Genomic DNA, 25,505 nt, shown 5'->3' on the forward strand with positions numbered 1-25,505 from the left:
GACCTTGCACAACGGAATTGGCGGAAGGTTGGATGATGCAACACAAGGGGTTTCAATAGAAGCTGCCTGCATCCCTCAATAAACCTCATTCTGGAGAGGAATTTAGCATCAGAACTGTATCAAAACCTCCCTGTGTTTTCTATGTGACATTGTACTGACTGCCATATTGCTCTTCATGAAAGATCGTTCACTTAGACCAGGTTTGGTTTTTGGTGGGGTTTTTTTTTGTTGTTGTTGTTGCTTTGAGACGTGGATAACATGTAAATGCTACCTTCACTACTGGCTAGCTGCCTTTATGCTTCAAATAGTCAGTAGCTTCTCTTGGGAAGAAGCCTAATTTGAGTGTCTGGGCCAGTTACTATTCTGTCTGTAATATACCAGCAATGAGTAAAATGTGCTTTATGATTAGATACTTCAATTACTAAAAGATCTCTCTCTTTTTCTCTCATATTTTAAGATAGCATGTAACCATCACCCAGCTTTACTTTGTATTGCTTTGTAAATACTTGGGTAGTGGATGATATGGATGGGCCATATGGCCTTTATCTGCTGCCATTTTCTTTGTTCCTATATATTTCATTTGGACTGGAATTATTTCATTACATAATCTAATTGACTCTCAATATCTTGAACTAAGATAATGTAAATGGTTAAATTTATAGCAACATTCCTGAAGAATTTTTCTCATTTTGGAGTCTTGCGTTCATTGCGAATAAATGAATAACCAATATTTTGACCTGCTCTTCTTCTTTTTTTTTTTTTTTTTTGGAGAACTTTGAAGAGTGATTGTTCTTTCCTGCAGTAAATAAAGCTTTAAGATCATTAGGAATGAATCGGAGCTTGGTGAGGGTAGTTAGGTAAGTTGTGGACTTGTAGCATAATTTCAATTGAAGGTCCGTACCTTTAGAATCCTATTCCTGAGACTCTGAGAATAAAGGTAAATGTCGTGTTTCAGAAATTGTTGAAGGCCTTATTATCCAAATAGTTATCAAAACAAAGTGATAAATCTCTTGCATCTGATGCTAGTGGATTCTTTCTGGCCATAGGAGACGCTTGAGAAGAATTTTTATTTTTATGCATTTATTTTATTTAACATAAAACTTAGGGGTCCTTTTATCAAGCCGCGCTAGTGGGGTTAGTGTGTCGGACATTTCATCACGCGCTAACCCTCGCAGCCGGCTAAAAAACTAATGCCTGCTCAATGCAGCATTAGCGGCTAGTGCGACAGGTGGTTTAACGCGCGGTATTACACGCGTTAAACCCCTACCGCAGCTTGATAAAAGGACCCCTTAGCTATTTTATTTGATATACTGCCATTTTAAACAAAAAAAAGTCAAAATCAAATCAAAGTGGTTAACAAAATTATAACTGTAGCATCATGATAGTAAAATGACCAAATATGAACATATACAATCCATGAGGTAAACTCAGAATGAGCAAATTGAAACCTAATAAGACTACTGTGAAATGGACACACTTAATAGCACTGAAATTCAAATAGGAGATGTACATTGTTGGCATAATCAGTGGCGTAGTGAAGATGGGAGACACCTAGGGCAGTAGTGCCCCCTCTGCCCTCTTTTCCACCTCTACTCCTTCCCCAATCTCGTGCCTCTTTTAACTTCCCCGGGGTGAGCGGCATTACCAACTCGCTGCCGGCGTCTGCTCTCCCACTGAGGTCACTTCCTAGGCATGGGACCCGGAAGTGAGGTCCGAAGGAGAGCCGACACTGACATGAGCAACAGGTTGGAGTTGCTGTTTGCGCCAGTGAAGAGATAGAGGCACGGTGGTGGTGGGGGGAGTAGGAGGGGTGCTATTGCCCTCACTAAGGCGGCGCCTGAGGTAGACCATCACCCCTAACTATGTCACTGAGCATAATATCTGCCTATGAAACACTTGATAGGCACACATTAGAAAATTCAAATAACAGATATAATGTTAATACTTTTCTACAATTCAGCTTGCCATATAGTTTAGGGCTCTGAATATCAATCATTAGCTGTTATCCACCTTCCCCCTTATTACATTTAGTTTAAATTTAATTTAAGTTAATAATTTATTCTCTAAATTTCCTTATATAAAAAACCCTTTTTTTAAACTTTTTTAACCTAATTTCTCTTTATCATTGCTCAAAGATACTTTCATCCAATCATAGGCGTTAAACCACTGTAGTTCATTCTTTCAGAATAGATTACATGATAGATTTCTTCATAATCCTTCTCTTTACATATATCTTTCACTATAGTTGATTATAAATTGATTAAAAGTTGATTATAAAGTATAAAAGTTCATATTCTTATTCTCTTCTTCTTTAGATCTCGAAACAACTCCTTATGTTTTTCACACCCATAAGTTTTTCCAAACTGGGTGGCATAATATTATTGTCTATGAGAATCACTGCATACTTCTAAGTACTTTATCTTATTTTTCTTATATAGTAGCAAGCAAAACATACACTTTTAGTGTTAATGGTATTCAAACAAGCCACTTCTTAATTATTGGTTATATTAAAAATCTACATATAGGGGGAGAGACATCAGATATGTGTGCTGAACCTGAATCATAGGGCCTCTTATAATGCACAGTTATTTCAGGACCTGCTCTTAGACTCCAAATCTTTAATCATCTGGCTCGCTACCTTAAATATTGCTCACATTAAAAAGAGTTTACTATAAACCAGGGGTGTCCAACCTTTTTGCTTCCCTGGGCCGAATTGGCCAAAAAAAATGTTTCTGGGGCCACAAAAACGCGCAAACGCTGCAGCAAGACAGAGGAGGGAGCTGGCAAGACGGTAAACACCCAGGGGCAGCAGAGGAAAACACTGCATCGACCTCGACCGGGGCCGCACAAAATACTTCACGGGGCTGCATGCGGCCCTTGGGCCGCAGGTTGGACACCCCTGCATACCAACAAATTGTCCACCAAGCACAAATTTTCAATATTGCCAAAATACTAAAAAAAAAAAAAAAGAATATTACTCAGCTTATTCTTAACAACCCCAGTGCTGGTCTCATAACACTTCTAATGCTTACCCCTGCTTCAGGGGATTCATAACACCAATTGCAGCTCAAGACATGATGATCCCAACTTGCACTAGATGCTGACGTCAACCCACAACTACTCTGGCATCAGATTTTTAATATAACCAGTAATTAAGAAGTGGACTGCTTGAATGCCATTGACATTGATACAGTATGATTTTTGAAATATGTTTTTTGTTTTTTTTACTAGTCTTTTTTTTCTTCATTTTCTGTGCTAGATTATGTGTTTAAACATACTGTATATACTCAAATATAAGCCTAGATTCTGGGGCCAAAAATTGGGGTCTCGGTTTATATTAGAGTCTTACTACTACTATTACTTATCATTTCTACAGTGCTGCTAGACGTATGCAGTGCTGTACATTAAACATATAAGAGGCAATCCCTGCTCAATAGAGCTTACAATCTAATTAAAACAAACAGGACAAATAAGGGTTAGGGAATTTCTCAAAGAGGGGGGGGGATCGTGGGGTTGGGAGGGAGATCAAAGGGTCAGGGCCTGGAGAGGGGAGAGAGCCTTGGATATGGGTTGGGGGAGGGATGGATGGATGAGAGGTGCAGAGACCTTCGATAGGTTGGAGGGGAGAAAGAGGGGTGAGATGCTAAACCTTGGAGAAGGAAGAGTGAGAGATCTGGAATATCTCAAACCTTCTTTATCCATTGTGACTCTTTGTAAATTTTGGGTCAGATATTTAGGATAAAATGGCTCTTTGCTTTAAAAAGGTTGCTGACTCCTGGGTTAGGCGTTTGTTCTAGTCAAGACATTGTGGTCCCTGGTACAGAGCACTGTATCATAAAGCACTGATCCATCTGCCCTCATCCAGTTAGAGGAGAAGCTGTGGCTGGATTTCCAGCATTTGTTCTTGTGGCAGTTTTATAACCTAGCACAGGGGTAGGCCATTCCAGTCCTCGAGAGCTGGAGCCAGGTCAGGTTTTCAGGATATCCACAATGAATATGTATGAGATGGATTTGCATACACTGCCTCCTTGAGATGCAAATCTATCTCATACATATTTATTGTGGATATCCTGAAAACCTGCTCTGGCTCTCGAGGACCGGAATTGTCTACCTCTGACCTTGCACAACGGAATTGGCGGAAGGTTGGATGATGCAACACAAGGGGTTTCAATAGAAGCTGCCTGCATCCCTCAATAAACCTCATTCTGGAGAGGAATTTAGCATCAGAACTGTATCAAAACCTCCCTGTGTTTTCTATGTGACATTGTACTGACTGCCATATTGCTCTTCATGAAAGATCGTTCACTTAGACCAGGTTTGGTTTTTGGTGGGGTTTTTTTTTTGTTGTTGTTGTTGCTTTGAGACGTGGATAACATGTAAATGCTACCTTCACTACTGGCTAGCTGCCTTTATGCTTCAAATAGTCAGTAGCTTCTCTTGGGAAGAAGCCTAATTTGAGTGTCTGGGCCAGTTACTATTCTGTCTGTAATATACCAGCAATGAGTAAAATGTGCTTTATGATTAGATACTTCAATTACTAAAAGATCTCTCTCTTTTTCTCTCATATTTTAAGATAGCATGTAACCATCACCCAGCTTTACTTTGTATTGCTTTGTAAATACTTGGGTAGTGGATGATATGGATGGGCCATATGGCCTTTATCTGCTGCCATTTTCTTTGTTCCTATATATTTCATTTGGACTGGAATTATTTCATTACATAATCTAATTGACTCTCAATATCTTGAACTAAGATAATGTAAATGGTTAAATTTATAGCAACATTCCTGAAGAATTTTTCTCATTTTGGAGTCTTGCGTTCATTGCGAATAAATGAATAACCAATATTTTGACCTGCTCTTCTTCTTTTTTTTTTTTTTTTTTTTGGAGAACTTTGAAGAGTGATTGTTCTTTCCTGCAGTAAATAAAGCTTTAAGATCATTAGGAATGAATCGGAGCTTGGTGAGGGTAGTTAGGTAAGTTGTGGACTTGTAGCATAATTTCAATTGAAGGTCCGTACCTTTAGAATCCTATTCCTGAGACTCTGAGAATAAAGGTAAATGTCGTGTTTCAGAAATTGTTGAAGGCCTTATTATCCAAATAGTTATCAAAACAAAGTGATAAATCTCTTGCATCTGATGCTAGTGGATTCTTTCTGGCCATAGGAGACGCTTGAGAAGAATTTTTATTTTTATGCATTTATTTTATTTAACATAAAACTTAGGGGTCCTTTTATCAAGCCGCGCTAGTGGGGTTAGTGTGTCGGACATTTCATCACGCGCTAACCCTCGCAGCCGGCTAAAAAACTAATGCCTGCTCAATGCAGCATTAGCGGCTAGTGCGACAGGTGGTTTAACGCGCGGTATTACACGCGTTAAACCCCTACCGCAGCTTGATAAAAGGACCCCTTAGCTATTTTATTTGATATACTGCCATTTTAAACAAAAAAAGTCAAAATCAAATCAAAGCGGTTAACAAAATTATAACTGTAGCATCATGATAGTAAAATGACCAAATATGAACATATACAATCCATGAGGTAAACTCAGAATGAGCAAATTGAAACCTAATAAGACTACTGTGAAATGGACACACTTAATAGCACTGAAATTCAAATAGGAGATGTACATTGTTGGCATAATCAGTGGCGTAGTGAAGATGGGAGACACCTAGGGCAGTAGTGCCCCCTCTGCCCTCTTTTCCACCTCTACTCCTTCCCCATCTCGTGCCTCTTTTAACTTCCCCGGGGTGAGCGGCATTACCAACTCGCTGCCGGCGTCTGCTCTCCCACTGAGGTCACTTCCTAGGCATGGGACCCGGAAGTGAGGTCCGAAGGAGAGCCGACACTGACATGAGCAACAGGTTGGAGTTGCTGTTTGCGCCAGTGAAGAGATAGAGGCACGGTGGTGGTGGGGGGAGTAGGAGGGGTGCTATTGCCCTCACTAAGGCGGCGCCTGAGGTAGACCATCACCCCTAACTATGTCACTGAGCATAATATCTGCCTATGAAACACTTGATAGGCACACATTAGAAAATTCAAATAACAGATATAATGTTAATACTTTTCTACAATTCAGCTTGCCATATAGTTTAGGGCTCTGAATATCAATCATTAGCTGTTATCCACCTTCCCCCTTATTACATTTAGTTTAAATTTAATTTAAGTTAATAATTTATTCTCTAAATTTCCTTATATAAAAAACCCTTTTTTTAAACTTTTTTAACCTAATTTCTCTTTATCATTGCTCAAAGATACTTTCATCCAATCATAGGCGTTAAACCACTGTAGTTCATTCTTTCAGAATAGATTACATGATAGATTTCTTCATAATCCTTCTCTTTACATATATCTTTCACTATAGTTGATTATAAATTGATTAAAAGTTGATTATAAAGTATAAAAGTTCATATTCTTATTCTCTTCTTCTTTAGATCTCGAAACAACTCCTTATGTTTTTCACACCCATAAGTTTTTCCAAACTGGGTGGCATAATATTATTGTCTATGAGAATCACTGCATACTTCTAAGTACTTTATCTTATTTTTCTTATATAGTAGCAAGCAAAACATACACTTTTAGTGTTAATGGTATTCAAACAAGCCACTTCTTAATTATTGGTTATATTAAAAATCTACATATAGGGGGAGAGACATCAGATATGTGTGCTGAACCTGAATCATAGGGCCTCTTATAATGCACAGTTATTTCAGGACCTGCTCTTAGACTCCAAATCTTTAATCATCTGGCTCGCTACCTTAAATATTGCTCACATTAAAAAGAGTTTACTATAAACCAGGGGTGTCCAACCTTTTTGCTTCCCTGGGCCGAATTGGCCAAAAAAAAATGTTTCTGGGGCCACAAAAACGCGCAAACGCTGCAGCAAGACAGAGGAGGGAGCTGGCAAGACGGTAAACACCCAGGGGCAGCAGAGGAAAACACTGCATCGACCTCGACCGGGGCCGCACAAAATACTTCACGGGGCTGCATGCGGCCCTTGGGCCGCAGGTTGGACACCCCTGCATACCAACAAATTGTCCACCAAGCACAAATTTTCAATATTGCCAAAATACTAAAAAAAAAAAAAAAAAGAATATTACTCAGCTTATTCTTAACAACCCCAGTGCTGGTCTCATAACACTTCTAATGCTTACCCCTGCTTCAGGGGATTCATAACACCAATTGCAGCTCAAGACATGATGATCCCAACTTGCACTAGATGCTGACGTCAACCCACAACTACTCTGGCATCAGATTTTTAATATAACCAGTAATTAAGAAGTGGACTGCTTGAATGCCATTGACATTGATACAGTATGATTTTTGAAATATGTTTTTTGTTTTTTTTACTAGTCTTTTTTTTCTTCATTTTCTGTGCTAGATTATGTGTTTAAACATACTGTATATACTCAAATATAAGCCTAGATTCTGGGGCCAAAAATTGGGGTCTCGGTTTATATTAGAGTCTTACTACTACTATTACTTATCATTTCTACAGTGCTGCTAGACGTATGCAGTGCTGTACATTAAACATATAAGAGGCAATCCCTGCTCAATAGAGCTTACAATCTAATTAAAACAAACAGGACAAATAAGGGTTAGGGAATTTCTCAAAGAGGGGGGGGGATCGTGGGGTTGGGAGGGAGATCAAAGGGTCAGGGCCTGGAGAGGGGAGAGAGCCTTGGATATGGGTTGGGGGAGGGATGGATGGATGAGAGGTGCAGAGACCTTCGATAGGTTGGAGGGGAGAAAGAGGGGTGAGATGCTAAACCTTGGAGAAGGAAGAGTGAGAGATCTGGAATATCTCAAACCTTCTTTATCCATTGTGACTCTTTGTAAATTTTGGGTCAGATATTTAGGATAAAATGGCTCTTTGCTTTAAAAAGGTTGCTGACTCCTGGGTTAGGCGTTTGTTCTAGTCAAGACATTGTGGTCCCTGGTACAGAGCACTGTATCATAAAGCACTGATCCATCTGCCCTCATCCAGTTAGAGGAGAAGCTGTGGCTGGATTTCCAGCATTTGTTCTTGTGGCAGTTTTATAACCTAGCACAGGGGTAGGCCATTCCAGTCCTCGAGAGCTGGAGCCAGGTCAGGTTTTCAGGATATCCACAATGAATATGTATGAGATGGATTTGCATACACTGCCTCCTTGAGATGCAAATCTATCTCATACATATTTATTGTGGATATCCTGAAAACCTGCTCTGGCTCTCGAGGACCGGAATTGTCTACCTCTGACCTTGCACAACGGAATTGGCGGAAGGTTGGATGATGCAACACAAGGGGTTTCAATAGAAGCTGCCTGCATCCCTCAATAAACCTCATTCTGGAGAGGAATTTAGCATCAGAACTGTATCAAAACCTCCCTGTGTTTTCTATGTGACATTGTACTGACTGCCATATTGCTCTTCATGAAAGATCGTTCACTTAGACCAGGTTTGGTTTTTGGTGGGGTTTTTTTTTGTTGTTGTTGTTGCTTTGAGACGTGGATAACATGTAAATGCTACCTTCACTACTGGCTAGCTGCCTTTATGCTTCAAATAGTCAGTAGCTTCTCTTGGGAAGAAGCCTAATTTGAGTGTCTGGGCCAGTTACTATTCTGTCTGTAATATACCAGCAATGAGTAAAATGTGCTTTATGATTAGATACTTCAATTACTAAAAGATCTCTCTCTTTTTCTCTCATATTTTAAGATAGCATGTAACCATCACCCAGCTTTACTTTGTATTGCTTTGTAAATACTTGGGTAGTGGATGATATGGATGGGCCATATGGCCTTTATCTGCTGCCATTTTCTTTGTTCCTATATATTTCATTTGGACTGGAATTATTTCATTACATAATCTAATTGACTCTCAATATCTTGAACTAAGATAATGTAAATGGTTAAATTTATAGCAACATTCCTGAAGAATTTTTCTCATTTTGGAGTCTTGCGTTCATTGCGAATAAATGAATAACCAATATTTTGACCTGCTCTTCTTCTTTTTTTTTTTTTTTTTTTTTGGAGAACTTTGAAGAGTGATTGTTCTTTCCTGCAGTAAATAAAGCTTTAAGATCATTAGGAATGAATCGGAGCTTGGTGAGGGTAGTTAGGTAAGTTGTGGACTTGTAGCATAATTTCAATTGAAGGTCCGTACCTTTAGAATCCTATTCCTGAGACTCTGAGAATAAAGGTAAATGTCGTGTTTCAGAAATTGTTGAAGGCCTTATTATCCAAATAGTTATCAAAACAAAGTGATAAATCTCTTGCATCTGATGCTAGTGGATTCTTTCTGGCCATAGGAGACGCTTGAGAAGAATTTTTATTTTTATGCATTTATTTTATTTAACATAAAACTTAGGGGTCCTTTTATCAAGCCGCGCTAGTGGGGTTAGTGTGTCGGACATTTCATCACGCGCTAACCCTCGCAGCCGGCTAAAAAACTAATGCCTGCTCAATGCAGCATTAGCGGCTAGTGCGACAGGTGGTTTAACGCGCGGTATTACACGCGTTAAACCCCTACCGCAGCTTGATAAAAGGACCCCTTAGCTATTTTATTTGATATACTGCCATTTTAAACAAAAAAAGTCAAAATCAAATCAAAGCGGTTAACAAAATTATAACTGTAGCATCATGATAGTAAAATGACCAAATATGAACATATACAATCCATGAGGTAAACTCAGAATGAGCAAATTGAAACCTAATAAGACTACTGTGAAATGGACACACTTAATAGCACTGAAATTCAAATAGGAGATGTACATTGTTGGCATAATCAGTGGCGTAGTGAAGATGGGAGACACCTAGGGCAGTAGTGCCCCCTCTGCCCTCTTTTCCACCTCTACTCCTTCCCCATCTCGTGCCTCTTTTAACTTCCCCGGGGTGAGCGGCATTACCAACTCGCTGCCGGCGTCTGCTCTCCCACTGAGGTCACTTCCTAGGCATGGGACCCGGAAGTGAGGTCCGAAGGAGAGCCGACACTGACATGAGCAACAGGTTGGAGTTGCTGTTTGCGCCAGTGAAGAGATAGAGGCACGGTGGTGGTGGGGGGAGTAGGAGGGGTGCTATTGCCCTCACTAAGGCGGCGCCTGAGGTAGACCATCACCCCTAACTATGTCACTGAGCATAATATCTGCCTATGAAACACTTGATAGGCACACATTAGAAAATTCAAATAACAGATATAATGTTAATACTTTTCTACAATTCAGCTTGCCATATAGTTTAGGGCTCTGAATATCAATCATTAGCTGTTATCCACCTTCCCCCTTATTACATTTAGTTTAAATTTAATTTAAGTTAATAATTTATTCTCTAAATTTCCTTATATAAAAAACCCTTTTTTTAAACTTTTTTAACCTAATTTCTCTTTATCATTGCTCAAAGATACTTTCATCCAATCATAGGCGTTAAACCACTGTAGTTCATTCTTTCAGAATAGATTACATGATAGATTTCTTCATAATCCTTCTCTTTACATATATCTTTCACTATAGTTGATTATAAATTGATTAAAAGTTGATTATAAAGTATAAAAGTTCATATTCTTATTCTCTTCTTCTTTAGATCTCGAAACAACTCCTTATGTTTTTCACACCCATAAGTTTTTCCAAACTGGGTGGCATAATATTATTGTCTATGAGAATCACTGCATACTTCTAAGTACTTTATCTTATTTTTCTTATATAGTAGCAAGCAAAACATACACTTTTAGTGTTAATGGTATTCAAACAAGCCACTTCTTAATTATTGGTTATATTAAAAATCTACATATAGGGGGAGAGACATCAGATATGTGTGCTGAACCTGAATCATAGGGCCTCTTATAATGCACAGTTATTTCAGGACCTGCTCTTAGACTCCAAATCTTTAATCATCTGGCTCGCTACCTTAAATATTGCTCACATTAAAAAGAGTTTACTATAAACCAGGGGTGTCCAACCTTTTTGCTTCCCTGGGCCGAATTGGCCAAAAAAAAATGTTTCTGGGGCCACAAAAACGCGCAAACGCTGCAGCAAGACAGAGGAGGGAGCTGGCAAGACGGTAAACACCCAGGGGCAGCAGAGGAAAACACTGCATCGACCTCGACCGGGGCCGCACAAAATACTTCACGGGGCTGCATGCGGCCCTTGGGCCGCAGGTTGGACACCCCTGCATACCAACAAATTGTCCACCAAGCACAAATTTTCAATATTGCCAAAATACTAAAAAAAAAAAAAAAAAAGAATATTACTCAGCTTATTCTTAACAACCCCAGTGCTGGTCTCATAACACTTCTAATGCTTACCCCTGCTTCAGGGGATTCATAACACCAATTGCAGCTCAAGACATGATGATCCCAACTTGCACTAGATGCTGACGTCAACCCACAACTACTCTGGCATCAGATTTTTAATATAACCAGTAATTAAGAAGTGGACTGCTTGAATGCCATTGACATTGATACAGTATGATTTTTGAAATATGTTTTTTGTTTTTTTTACTAGTCTTTTTTTTCTTCATTTTCTGTGCTAGATTATGTGTTTAAACATACTGTATATACTCAAATATAAGCCTAGATTCTGGGGCCAAAAATTGGGGTCTCGGTTTATATTAGAGTCTTACTACTACTATTACTTATCATTTCTACAGTGCTGCTAGACGTATGCAGTGCTGTACATTAAACATATAAGAGGCAATCCCTGCTCAATAGAGCTTACAATCTAATTAAAACAAACAGGACAAATAAGGGTTAGGGAATTTCTCAAAGAGGGGGGGGGATCGTGGGGTTGGGAGGGAGATCAAAGGGTCAGGGCCTGGAGAGGGGAGAGAGCCTTGGATATGGGTTGGGGGAGGGATGGATGGATGAGAGGTGCAGAGACCTTCGATAGGTTGGAGGGGAGAAAGAGGGGTGAGATGCTAAACCTTGGAGAAGGAAGAGTGAGAGATCTGGAATATCTCAAACCTTCTTTATCCATTGTGACTCTTTGTAAATTTTGGGTCAGATATTTAGGATAAAATGGCTCTTTGCTTTAAAAAGGTTGCTGACTCCTGGGTTAGGCGTTTGTTCTAGTCAAGACATTGTGGTCCCTGGTACAGAGCACTGTATCATAAAGCACTGATCCATCTGCCCTCATCCAGTTAGAGGAGAAGCTGTGGCTGGATTTCCAGCATTTGTTCTTGTGGCAGTTTTATAACCTAGCACAGGGGTAGGCCATTCCAGTCCTCGAGAGCTGGAGCCAGGTCAGGTTTTCAGGATATCCACAATGAATATGTATGAGATGGATTTGCATACACTGCCTCCTTGAGATGCAAATCTATCTCATACATATTTATTGTGGATATCCTGAAAACCTGCTCTGGCTCTCGAGGACCGGAATTGTCTACCTCTGACCTTGCACAACGGAATTGGCGGAAGGTTGGATGATGCAACACAAGGGGTTTCAATAGAAGCTGCCTGCATCCCTCAATAAACCTCATTCTGGAGAGGAATTTAGCATCAGAACTGTATCAAAACCTCCCTGTGTTTTCTATGTGACATTGTACTGACTGCCATATTGCTCTTCATGAAAGATCGTTCACTTAGACCAGGTTTGGTTTTTGGTGGGGTTTTTTTTTGTTGTTGTTGTTGCTTTGAGACGTGGATAACATGTAAATGCTACCTTCACTACTGGCTAGCTGCCTTTATGCTTCAAATAGTCAGTAGCTTCTCTTGGGAAGAAGCCTAATTTGAGTGTCTGGGCCAGTTACTATTCTGTCTGTAATATACCAGCAATGAGTAAAATGTGCTTTATGATTAGATACTTCAATTACTAAAAGATCTCTCTCTTTTTCTCTCATATTTTAAGATAGCATGTAACCATCACCCAGCTTTACTTTGTATTGCTTTGTAAATACTTGGGTAGTGGATGATATGGATGGGCCATATGGCCTTTATCTGCTGCCATTTTCTTTGTTCCTATATATTTCATTTGGACTGGAATTATTTCATTACATAATCTAATTGACTCTCAATATCTTGAACTAAGATAATGTAAATGGTTAAATTTATAGCAACATTCCTGAAGAATTTTTCTCATTTTGGAGTCTTGCGTTCATTGCGAATAAATGAATAACCAATATTTTGACCTGCTCTTCTTCTTTTTTTCTTTTTTTTTGGAGAACTTTGAAGAGTGATTGTTCTTTCCTGCAGTAAATAAAGCTTTAAGATCATTAGGAATGAATCGGAGCTTGGTGAGGGTAGTTAGGTAAGTTGTGGACTTGTAGCATAATTTCAATTGAAGGTCCGTACCTTTAGAATCCTATTCCTGAGACTCTGAGAATAAAGGTAAATGTCGTGTTTCAGAAATTGTTGAAGGCCTTATTATCCAAATAGTTATCAAAACAAAGTGATAAATCTCTTGCATCTGATGCTAGTTATTTATGTGGTGATGAAATCTGCTAAGGCAGTGGTAGGCGATTCTGGTCCTCGAGAGCTGGAGCCAGGTCAGATTTTCAGGATATCCACAATGAATATGCATGAGATAGATTTGCATCTCAAGGAGGCAGTGCATGCAAATCCATCTCATACATATTCATTGTGGATATCCTGAAAACCTGACCTGGCTCCAGATCTCGAGGACCGGAATTGCCTACCCCTGCGCTAAGGTAATCTAATTGTTGAATTAGGTAGCATATACACAGTTCGGTGCTTGCAATAGGCTATTTCACTATTTGGTTTGGTGTTACTGGGGACTGCCATATCAGTGTGAGGGGGTCTTCATAGCAGTAGCCTGGTAGTCTACTAGTGTTTTGACCTTGGATCTTTTTAAGCATCACACTTTATTTATAAAATATTATATGCTGTCTCCCTGACTATTTGAAATGATACATGCAAAAAACCATAATAGAAGCATATATCAAATTGGATCTCAGGTACACATCTTTTTAACTACTTAAAAAAATGTTTTTGCAGCTGAAGCTATGGAACAAGTACAGAATTTCGAACATTCCATCTCTGATATTTCTAGACGCATCAACGGGGAAGGTGGTGTGCAGGAATGGACTTCTTGTCATCCGTGATGACCCAGAAGGTAAGGCACAGGCCAGCATGGAAACTTTCTTACATTTATAGGTGTAATTTGGGAAGGGCATGGAAGAGAGTGATGCCTCTCTCCCTCCCCCCCCCCCCCAAAGTTTAGGCACTAATGCTGAATTGGTTCCCTTAACCCCAGTACCAGTATAACTTTATATACTGCCCCTTCCCCAAAGTAAACAGGAACATTATAGTGATGCTAACACCCCTTCTCTTTGGAAATGGGAAAAACAGTTATGTGAGACAACCTAATGGGGGGGAGTTAGACTTGAGAGAAAAGGAGTATTAATGCCAGGTCATCTCTCTAAATAAGATGTCACGCCTGCTGGTTAGATGTGGAGGTTTTCATCTTTAGCCACCATCATTTGCTAGGTTACTCTGTTGTCCTACTTGAAATATCTGGGAAGTTGTATGGACTCGGATCTAAAGAAAATGCCTTATGGAGTAATTAATTTTTAGATTCAGAATGCTGCTGCCTTTTCCCTTAGGTGATAGAATTCGTAGAAGATTCGTAGAAGCAGTGAGGGACTGGTTCATGGAGCAACTAGTCAAGGAACCGACGCGAGGGGATGCTACTCTTGACCTCATCCTTAACGGATTAGGGTGGCCTGCAAGAGGGGTAGAAGTGGGAGGAACACTAGGCAACAGTGATCACAACGTGATCAGATTCACATTAGAAAGGGGGTCACCCATAGTGGGGAGGACCGCAACGACTGCGCTCAACTTCAGGAAAGGGAACTATGTTGCTATGAGGAAAATGGTGGGGAGGAAGCTCAGGAACGGCTTTAGGATGGAGACTGTAGGGAGCGCCTGGACCCTTCTCAGGGACACACTGCAGGAAGCGCAAAAACTGTACATCCCCAGTTTCAGGAAAGGCCGCAAGAACAAGCGGTCAAAAGACCCGGTTTGGATGACACATGAAGTAAAGAAGGTAATCAGTGACAAGAAAGTGTCCTTCCGGAAATGGAAAAGGGATCCAACGGAGGAAAATCACCAGGAGCACAGGAAATGCCAAAAGGAATGCCACCGAGAGATTAGAAAAGCAAAAGGGAAATACGAGGAGGGGCTGGCCAGGGAGGCGAAAAACTTCAAGGCATTCTTCAGTTACGTAAAGGGGAAGCAACCAGTGAGAGAGGAGGTGGGGCCATTGGACGATGGGGATAGGAAGGGAGTGATTAAGGAGAATAAAGAGGTAGCTGAGAGGTTGAACACGTTCTTCTCGTCGGTCTTCACGAGCGAGGACACGTCCAATATACCGGACTCAGAGGAGCTCATGAGTGGGGAGCAGGCCAAAAGATTGGGGCATATAGAGGTAAGTCGGGAGGATGTCCTCAAGCAGATTGACAGACTGAAAAGCGGCAAATCACCGGGACCGGACGGGATCCACCCAAGGGTTCTAAAGGAACTAAGTCAGGAAATAGCGGGCGCAATCCAGCATGTTTGCAACCTATCCTTGAAAACTGGAGAGGTACCAGAGGACTGGAAACTGGCGAATGTCACACCTATCTTTAAGAAGGGATCGAGAGGTGACCCCGGGAACTACAGGCCGGTGAGCCTGACTTCAGTTATAAGGAAGATGGTGGAAGCAATGATCAAGGACAGCATTTGCGAGCACATCGAGAAAAATGGCCTACTGCGGACAAGCCAGCACGGATTCTGTAAGGGAAGGTCGTGCCTGACAAACCTTCTGTACTTCTTTGAGGGAATAAGCAGTCAGGTGGACAAAGGGGAACCCATAGACATCATTTACCTCGATTTTCAAAAGGCCTTTGACAAGGTGCCACATGAAAGGCTGCTTAGGAAGCTGTGGAACCACGGGGTGGGCGGGGATGTACACAGATGGATCAAGCACTGGCTGTCAGATAGACTACAGAGGGTCGGAGTAAAGGGCCAATATTCTGACTGGCGGGGAGTCACGAGCGGTGTGCCGCAGGGATCGGTGCTGGGGCCGCTACTCTTCAACATATTTATCAATGACCTGGAAACGGAGGCAAAGTGTGAGGTTATAAAATTTGCAGACGATACCAAGCTCTGCGCCAGAGTTAGGACCAGGGAGGAGTGTGAGGAACTGCAAAGGGACCTCGATAAGCTGGAGGACTGGGCAAACAAATGGCAAATGCGCTTTAACGTAGATAAATGCAAGGTCATGCACATAGGGAAAAAGAACCCGTTGTTCGAGTATAAAATGGGGGGGAGATTGGTGGAAGACACCGGACTTGAGAGAGACTTGGGTGTGCTAGTGGATCCATCCATGAAACCATCCGCACAGTGTGCAGCAGCCTCGAAGAAAGCCAACAGGATGCTGGGCATCATCAAGAGGGGCATATCAACCAGGACGCGGGAAGTCATCATGCCGCTGTATCGAGCGATGGTGCGCCCACATCTGGAATACTGCGTTCAATATTGGTCGCCGCACCTCAAGAAAGACATGGCAGTTCTTGAGAGAGTCCAAAGGAGGGCAACGAAACTGGTAAGAGGGCTGGAAAACTGCCCATATGCTGAGAGGCTGGATAAACTGGGGCTCTTCTCTCTGGAAAAGAGGAGGCTCAGGGGGGGATATGATAGAGACCTTCAAAATACTTAGGGGCATAGAGAGGGTGGACAGGGACAGGTTCTTCAGACTAAAAGGGACGACAGGTACGAGGGGGCACTCAGAGAAACTGAAGGGAGATAGGTTCAAATCAAATGCAAGGAAGTTTTTCTTCACCCAAAGGGTCGTGGACAAATGGAATGCGCTCCCGGAGGAAGTGATCCGGCAGAGTACAGTACAGGGATTCAAACAGGGATTGGACAGATTCCTGAGGGAAAAGGGGATCGTGGGGTACTGAGGGAGGTGCTGGGGTGTTGCATAAGTATAGACAGCTCACCAGGTCGTGCAGGTGCAAGGCCGGAGGGTTAGGACATTGATGGGAAGATAGGACTTTGATGAGAAACCTAGGGGGCCCCTTCTGGTGATTAAGGCAGGTCATGACCTGTTGGGCCGCCGCGGGGGCGGACTGCTGGGCGGGATGGACCTCTGGTCTGACCCGGCAGAGGCACTGCTTATGTTCTTATGTTCTTATAAGACTGTATTGAGTGGTAAGAAATGATCTGAGATGGCTTTGGTGGTGTAAGTGGGGGAAAGAGGAAATACATGACATGGGTTGTCGACATGGATTTTATTCACCCGGCCTCTTTTGTCCAGTGGTTTCATAAATGAGAGCAGCCATCTCTAAAATGTAAAACAGGACCTCTTAAATACAAGGCTGCTGTGCGTTATGTTGGGACTTTTTAAGTAGTGTATATTCATTCTGATACCCATAATCTACTTGAGCTGTGGAACCCTTTACCAAATCTGGGGAATCCCCACCATAGGTGCCCCTCCATTAAGCAATTACATTTTCCCTTCCATGCTTAACTTCCTGCTTTGTTGATATCGCCTTTCCTCTCTGAGCACACTACCAAAACCCTTATCCACTCCCTCATCGCCTAGACCAGGGGTCTCAAAGTCCCTCCTTGAGGGCCGCAATCCAGTCGGGTTTTCAGGATTTTCCCAATGAATATGCATGAGATCTATGTGTATGCACTGCTTTCAATTCATATTCATTGGGGAAATCCTGAAAACCCGACGATTGTGGCCCTCAAGGAGGGACTTTGAGATCCCTGACCTAGACTATTGCAACCTGCTTCTCACTGGCCTCTCATGCAACCATTTCTCTCCCCTTCAATCCATTCAGAATGCTGCTGCATGACTTATATTCCACCAGAGTCGCTATGCTCACATCACTCCTCTCTAAATCACTTTATTGGTTCCCCATCCACTTCCACATACAGTTTAAATTCCTCTTAATAATAATAATAATAGCTTTATTGAAATCCTGTCATACCTTTTCAGCTCAAGATGGTATACAATATCTCTCCTCTCTTGCCTCTCCCTACACTCCTCCCCTGGAACTCCGTTCATCGGGCAGATCTCTCTTATCTGTACCCTTTTCTACTGCCAACATCATCTGCGCCCTTTTTCTCTTGCTGCACCATATGCCAGGAACAAAACTGCCTGAATCAGTACATCAAGCGCTATCCCTGGAACTATTCAAATCCAGAGTAAAAGCCCACCTCTTCGAGAATGCATTTAACTCATAACCCCCCCCCCCTCACCCTAAGCATCCTGAATAATTCCCTAAGCCCCTACTTGTCTGTTGATTTAGATTGTAAGCTCTACTGAGCAGGGACTGGTTCCTTTTTTGTAAACTATTTAGGAAGTACACTAGGTCTAATTGTAGGCTTGATAATTGTCCTCCCAATGTATTGAGAAATGCACTTTCAAGTTTAAAACGGAATTATTTAGATGGATTACATTCTTATTTAATGAGGGACGATTTCCAGAAGATCTTGGCCACATTGTAGTTACTCCCATTGTCAAAAATTCAAAGGAGCCTATTACCTGTAAAACTAATTATAGGCCTGTGGCTAGCATTCCATTGTTTGTGAAACTTATGAAGGGCTTAGTAAATGTTGAATTGGTTAATTATTTGGATAACTTTAGTATTTTGCATGATTATCAGTCGGGTTTCTGTGCTGGTTTCAGTACTGAAACAGTTATTGCAATTTAGCCTAGGTATAAGTGTATTGATTCTACAATTAGACCTGAGTAGCGTTTGACTTGGTTGACCATGATTTGTTATTGATTTGTTTGGAGACCATGGGAATCACTGGGAATGTCTGTAGATGGTTTGAAGGATTTTTACACAGTAGATCTTATCAAGTATATTCTACTGGGACATACTCATTTACCTGGAGTAATCCATCTGGTGTCCCTCAGGGATCCCCATTGTCACCTACTCTTTTCAATATATATTTGATTTCCTTGCAAAAACTTTTTTTTTTTTTTTTAAATTCTTTATTCATTTTATATTTACATCAAGTTTACAGAAAGAAATAACAGATTAACTTAATATATCACTTGAAATATCACAAAATTTTCCCAAATAAATTTTATCCCCTTCCCACCCACCCTTCAAACAATTATTAATATATACAATATAATAAAATCATTAATTCTTTTCATAATCATAGTAACATAGTAGATGACGGCAAATAAAGACCCGAATGGTCCATCCAGTCTGCCCAACCTGATTCAATTTAAATTTTTTAATTTTTTCTTCTTAGCTATTTCTGGGCAAGAATCCAAAGTTTTACCCTGTACTGTGCTTGGGTTCCAACTGTCGAAATCTCTGTTAAGACTTACTCCAGCCCATCTACACCCTCCCAGCCATTGAAGCCCTCCTTAGCCCATCCTCCACCAAACGGCCATATACAGACACAGACCGTGCAAGTCTGCCCAGTACTGGCCTTAGTTCAATATTTAACAAGGCTGCCCTGTGAACTTCAATAAGATAAGTTGCTCAACATTTCATATTCTGCTCTTTTCACTGGTTTTCAGCAATATATCTGCTTAATTTCTCTTCTCCCTGTTTCTTACTTTAAAAAACAAACAAACAAAAAAGCACAAAAAATAAACCCTTCTCTTTCCTCTGTTAAATCTTATTTCCTCTTCCTCTTCATAGGAATAAGGGTAAGACTTTATTAACTCTAATTACCGTATTTTCGCGGATATAACGCGCACCATTGTAAAACGCGCGCAGAAATCACGATGATATGTACAAAAACTTTTCTATACCGCGCTCAGGCATATAACGCGCATGCTGCCCGACTCTCCTTTCGCCTGCCCTGACTTTCCGTGCGCTGTCCCGACTCTCCGTTCACCCCCCCTGACTTCCGTGCACTGTCCTCCCTTGAAGTCCTGTCCCCCCTTGAAGGTCTGTCCCCATCCTGAAAGCCTGATGCCCCCCCCGACGTCCGATACATCCCCCCCCCCCGGCAGGACCACTCGCACCCTCACCCCGAAGGACCGCCGACTCCCCAACAATATCGGGCCAGGAGGGAGCCCAAACCCTCCTGGCCACGGCGACCCCCTAACCCCACCCTGCACTACATTACGGGCAGGAGGGATCCCAGGCCCTCCTGCCCTCGACGCAAACCCCCTCCCCCCAACGACCGCCCCCCCCCAAGAACCTCCGCCCGTCCCCCAGCCGACCCGCGACCCCCCTGGCCGACCCCCACGACACCCCCACCCGCCTTCCCCGTACCTTTGTGTAGTTGGGCCAGAAGGGAGCCCAAACCCTCCTGGCCACGGCGACCCCCTAACCCCACCCCGCACTACATTACGGGCAGGAGGGATCCCAGGCCCTCCTGCCCTCGACGCAAACCCCCCTCCCCCCCAGCCGACCCGCGACCCCCCTGGCCGACCCCCACGACCCCCCCACCCCCCTTCCCCGTACCTTTGGAAGTTGGCCGGACAGACGGGAGCCAAACCCGCCTGTCCGGCAGGCAGCCAACGAAGGAATGAGGCCGGATTGGCCCATCCGTCCTAAAGCTCCGCCTACTGGTGGGGCCTAAGGCGCGTGGGCCAATCAGAATAGGCCCTGGAGCCTTAGGTCCCACCTGGGGGCGCGGCCTGAGGCACATGGGCCAAACCCGACCATGTGTCTCAGGCCGCGCCCCCAGGTGGGACCTAAGGCTCCAGGGCCTATTCTGATTGGCCCACGCGCCTTAGGCCCCACCAGTAGGCGGAGCTTTAGGACGGATGGGCCAATCCGGCCTCATTCCTTCGTTGGCTGCCTGCCGGACAGGCGGGTTTGGCTCCCGTCTGTCCGGCCAACTTCCAAAGGTACGGGGAAGGGGGGTGGGGGGGGTCGTGGGGGTCGGCCAGGGGGGTCGCGGGTCGGCTGGGGGGGAGGGGGGTTTGCGTCGAGGGCAGGAGGGCCTGGGATCCCTCCTGCCCGTAATGTAGTGCGGGGTGGGGTTAGGGGGTCGCCGTGGCCAGGAGGGTTTGGGCTCCCTTCTGGCCCAACTACACAAAGGTACGGGGAAGGCGGGTGGGGGTGTCGTGGGGGTCGGCCAGGGGGGTCGCGGGTCGGCTGGGGGACGGGCGGAGGTTCTTGGGGGGGGGCGGTCGTTGGGGGGAGGGGGTTTGCGTCGAGGGCAGGAGGGCCTGGGATCCCTCCTGCCCGTAATGTAGTGCGGGGTGGGGTTAGGGGGTCGCCGTGGCCAGGAGGGTTTGGGCTCCCTCCTGGCCCGATATTGTTGGGGAGTCGGCGGTCCTTCGGGGTGAGGGTGCGAGTGGTCCTGCCGGGGGGGGGGGATGTATCGGACGTCGGGGAGTCGGCCGGGCAAGAGGGCTTGGGCTCCCTCTTGCTCCGATCGTGGATGCGGGTGGGAGCGCGTGCGAGCGGTCGTTCGGGGTGGGGGTGCGAGCGGTCCTGCTGGGGGGGTGAATCGGGCGTCGGGCGGGGTGGGAACTATGTTTAAAAATTTTTGTATACCGCGCTCAGGCATATAACGCGCGAGGGGTATGCGCGGTACGTAAAATCACGTATAACGCGCGCGTTATATCCGCGAAAATACGGTAGATCCTGGTGCCTGTGGCTCAGGGTGACCAAAGTAGGGAAAATCCTGTTATAAATCCTGTGTTTTAGGGTAGCCACTGATTTGTTATAGAATCTGCATTTCTGTTTAAAATACTGTGTTTTAGGTGGTATAGAGCCTATAGTTCTGACTTACTAGTTTTTAGCCATTGTGTCTGCCGATTAGGTGGAGAAGAGAGGGGCTCTGTTTTACTTCTAAGGTTAACTGCATTATCTTTGGGACAGTGCTGTGAACAAGGCTGCCCTGTGAACTTCAATAAGATAAGTTGCTCAACATTTCATGTTCTGCTCTTTTCACTGGTTTTCAGCATTATATCTGCTTAATTTCTCTTCTCCCTGTTTCTTACTTTAAAAAAAAAAAAAAAAAAAAGCACAAAATATAAACCCTTCTCTTTCCTCTGTTAAATCTTATTTCCTCTTCCTCTTCATAGGAATAAGGGTAAGACTTATAGTCCCACCATATATAGAGACCCAAATACAGTGATACCTCGGTTTACGAGTGCACCGTTTTGCGAGTGTTTTGCAAGACGAGCAAAACATTTGCAAAATCGGTGCCTCGGAAACCGAGCATGGCTCGATTTACGAGCACCCCCCCCCCCCCCCGCAATCCAGCATCCCCCCTGCGATCCGGTACCCCCCTGCCTCGAACCGGCACCCCCCCGCCACGATCCGACTCCCCCCCCCGCCACGATTGGGCACCCCCCCGCCATGATCCTACCCCCCTGACACGATTGGGCACCCCCCCTGACACGATCCGACATCCCCCCCGACACAATTGGGCACCCCCTCCCGCCGCTTCTTACTCTCATCTGGGCTCTTGAAGATCTGCCTACTCGTCTGCTGGGCCTTGAGCATCTGAACGTGAACGTGAACTCGCAGGCCTTGAGCATGCTCAGATGCTCAAGGCCCAGCAGACGAGTAGGCAGATCTTCAAGAGCCCAGATGAGGGTAAGAAGCAGCGGGAGGTGCCCAATTGTGTCGGGGGGGATGTCGGATCGTGTCGGGGGGGGGGGTGCCCAATCGTGTCGGGGGGGTCAGATCGTGGCGGGGGGGTGCCCAATCGTGTCGGGAGGGGGGTCGGATCGTGGCGGTGGGGGTGCCGGTTCGAGGCAGGGGGGGTGCCGGATCACAGGGGGGGGGCCTTCGAGGGGAGCAATGCCAGTTCTCGGGGGGGGGGGGGGAACGCATCAAAGCGAGTTTCATTATTTCCTATGGGGAAACTCGCTTTGATAAACGAGCATTTTGGATTACGAGCATGCTCCTGGAACGGATTATGCTCGTAATCCAAGGTACCACTGTAATCAGGACTCCTCAAATCAAATCAATAATATAAAATCAAAATCCCACCCCCCTCCCCATCCTGATGACATTACTGTGTTATTGCCTATGTCATCTTTTTCTGAGGACATAAAAGTCCAGATTGCTGAAATTTTGGCAAAGAAACAACTTTGGATGTTTAGATTTAAACTTAAACTTAACTCAAATAAAACAAAATTTTTTCTTGCCAGCCCAAATGATACCATTTCAGACAAACAGGTCTTATTTAATGATCAAACCTTTGAAATTGTTCCTTTTATTAGGATTTTAGAGGTTATCCTGCTAGATAGACAGTTAACATTTGAGGATCATACTGACCTTAAGATAAAAAGATGTTTTATGACCCTCTGGAAACTCAGAACTATCAAAAGATATTTTGATTTTGTTTCTTTCAGAATTTTGGTACAGTCTCTAATTCTGTCTGTCCTCGACTATTGTAATATTGTCTATCTTGAATCATTTTTAAAAAATGTACAACGTATTTGATTAGTACAAAATACGGCAGTGCGCTTAATTTTTGGCCTGAAGAAATATGATCACATTAGCCCATTTTATCAGCAATTACATTGGTTGCCTTTTGAGGCACGTATTCTTTTTAAATTTGGTTGTCTTTGTTTTAAATCTCTTTTTGGTTTGGCTCCGGGATATCTGGCCTCTCAATTTAATTTTTATACCCCATTAAAAAACACTCATAATAAGTTAATGTTTATGTATCCTTCAGTTACAAGAAATTTTTGAATAGGACATTTGCCTTTCAACTAGGCAAACTGAACTCTTGGTTAAGCCTGATTAAACAGATTCTTATAACGTTTTTAGAAAATTTTTAAAAAAACACACTTGTTTGATAAGTTTGTTAAATAACTATGCAATCATCTTCTTGTCACTCATTTTTATTAACTTGGGGGTCCTATTACAAAGGCGTTAAACCGCCTGCTGCACTAGTACCTAACGCCTCCATTGACGAGGCGTTAGGATTTTAGGCTGCCGCAGGGGTTAGCGAGTGATGAAATGTCCGACGCGCTAACCCCCGTAGTGCGCCTTGATAAAAGGAGCCCTTGAGGTACCTTTCACATATTGTACAGTTCTTTGTTGTTAACCGCCTGGAACTTCGTGGTTGGGCGGTATATAAGAATAAATTTATTATTATTATTAAATATTTTGTACAGCGCTGCATATGCCTTATCAGTGCTATAGAAATGTTAAGTAGTAGTAGTAGTAGGAGGAGGAGGAGGAGGTCCTTCCTAGGGTAATGCAGATAGTCTGAGGGATATATGAACACCCATTTCTGATATGATGCTTGTTGGATCCTGTGTAGAAAGCCATGTGTTATGTCTTAATTCTTTGTGTATTTTGCAACCCGTTTAGGTTTAGATGGGCTATAAGCTTTTTAAATAAATAAATGTCATGATTCTCCTGCATAGGGATTAAGGGAGAAAGCTAAGTTAAGATTTCATACATACTGACTTGATTACAGGAGTGCAAATGGACTGCATAATGCCTGCCAGTCTATTTCTCTCCATTGTCATTCCCTCCCTCTCAAGGGAGAGTTTTCCCAGTGAGAATCTTTAGCATGGTGGGGGAATGCATGCTGAAAGATTATAGCAAGAATCCTAAATCACATATGGTCCAGATTTGTATCCTAATCCCATGCCAGGAGTATGATTTGATTTATGTTTATTAATTTCATAATATGCAGTTGCCAGAAATTTTCTAAGTAAGGCAACACTTTTCCCAGTGAGCTTGCAGTCGGACAGAGTGATTGTAACCTAAAATCGATAGTCTGAAGGGATTTCTTTCAGAAAGACACCACCCTATGCCATTCTCTAACCTTTTTTTAACGCAGATAGTGACAAATTATACTTCTGGAAAAGGAAGGTCTCCATTAATAATTTTTCCATAGTACACTGTGCTGTTTAAAACAATTTGCAGAGCTTTCAGTTCTACCTTCAAGAGCTCATGAGCAAAAAGCAAATCTGTGCAACAACCAGTGAGCATGGACAGCTGCAATGTTTTTGCCCTCTAGTGCACACAGTGTTCCACATACGTATTCATAGACCCACATGCCACAGGATAGGTGAAGGATGGGCAGTGGCAGTGCAAGACCCAGCTCCCAAAACACACAAGTAGACTGGCTCCTTTTTCAGTCTCTTCTACTTGTTGCTTTTCATCTTTCTCTGTAGACCTAGAGGTCTTTATCAAACATCATCGTTATTAGTCATACCATTAATGCTTAATTACCTATTTTACCATCCATCACATTATATTCTCAGTCACGGGTCCTACACTCTGGAATGCGCTACCTTCATACTTAAGAACTGACATGACTTGATAAATTCAAGGAATCTCTATAATACTTTCCTTTTTACTGATGTTTATATATAATTAATTAGTTATAGAGACAACCTGTGCTGACTCCCCTATTCCCCTCCCCCCTCCTTGCTTTACTATAAATTATTGTAGTTCCATCTTTACCCTCACTTCTCCCCCCCCCCTTTTTTTTTTTTTTTACTATTATTCACTTTCATCTTCCCTGTCCAGGTGTTTTTCTATGGGCAGTATATGAAGACTTCAATAAACCTAAGCGATTGAATAGATTTTTGAAAGCGTGGTTTTTAGGAAATGTTTCATTGAGATGAGTTAGTGACCAATTTAAGTAGTTAATGTACTGCATTGTATATGATCTTA

The 25,505-nt window shown here is 43.0% G+C and overlaps 1 protein-coding gene across 3 annotated transcripts in view; it reads left to right on the plus strand.

The window, feature by feature from the left end:
- The window catches only part of NXN (nucleoredoxin), a 186,667-nt gene that overhangs the window by 104,127 nt on the left and 57,035 nt on the right, over positions 1-25,505 (plus strand). For all 3 annotated transcript variants that reach the window (XM_033922311.1, XM_033922310.1, XM_033922309.1), the window contains exon 2: positions 13,918-14,035. In XM_033922311.1, the coding sequence (XP_033778202.1) occupies positions 13,918-14,035 (118 nt within the window). The remainder of the gene's footprint in view (positions 1-13,917; positions 14,036-25,505) is intronic.

This window comes from Geotrypetes seraphini, chromosome 15 (genome assembly GCF_902459505.1).
Source record: "Geotrypetes seraphini chromosome 15, aGeoSer1.1, whole genome shotgun sequence".
Classification (NCBI taxonomy): domain Eukaryota; kingdom Metazoa; phylum Chordata; class Amphibia; order Gymnophiona; family Dermophiidae; genus Geotrypetes; species Geotrypetes seraphini.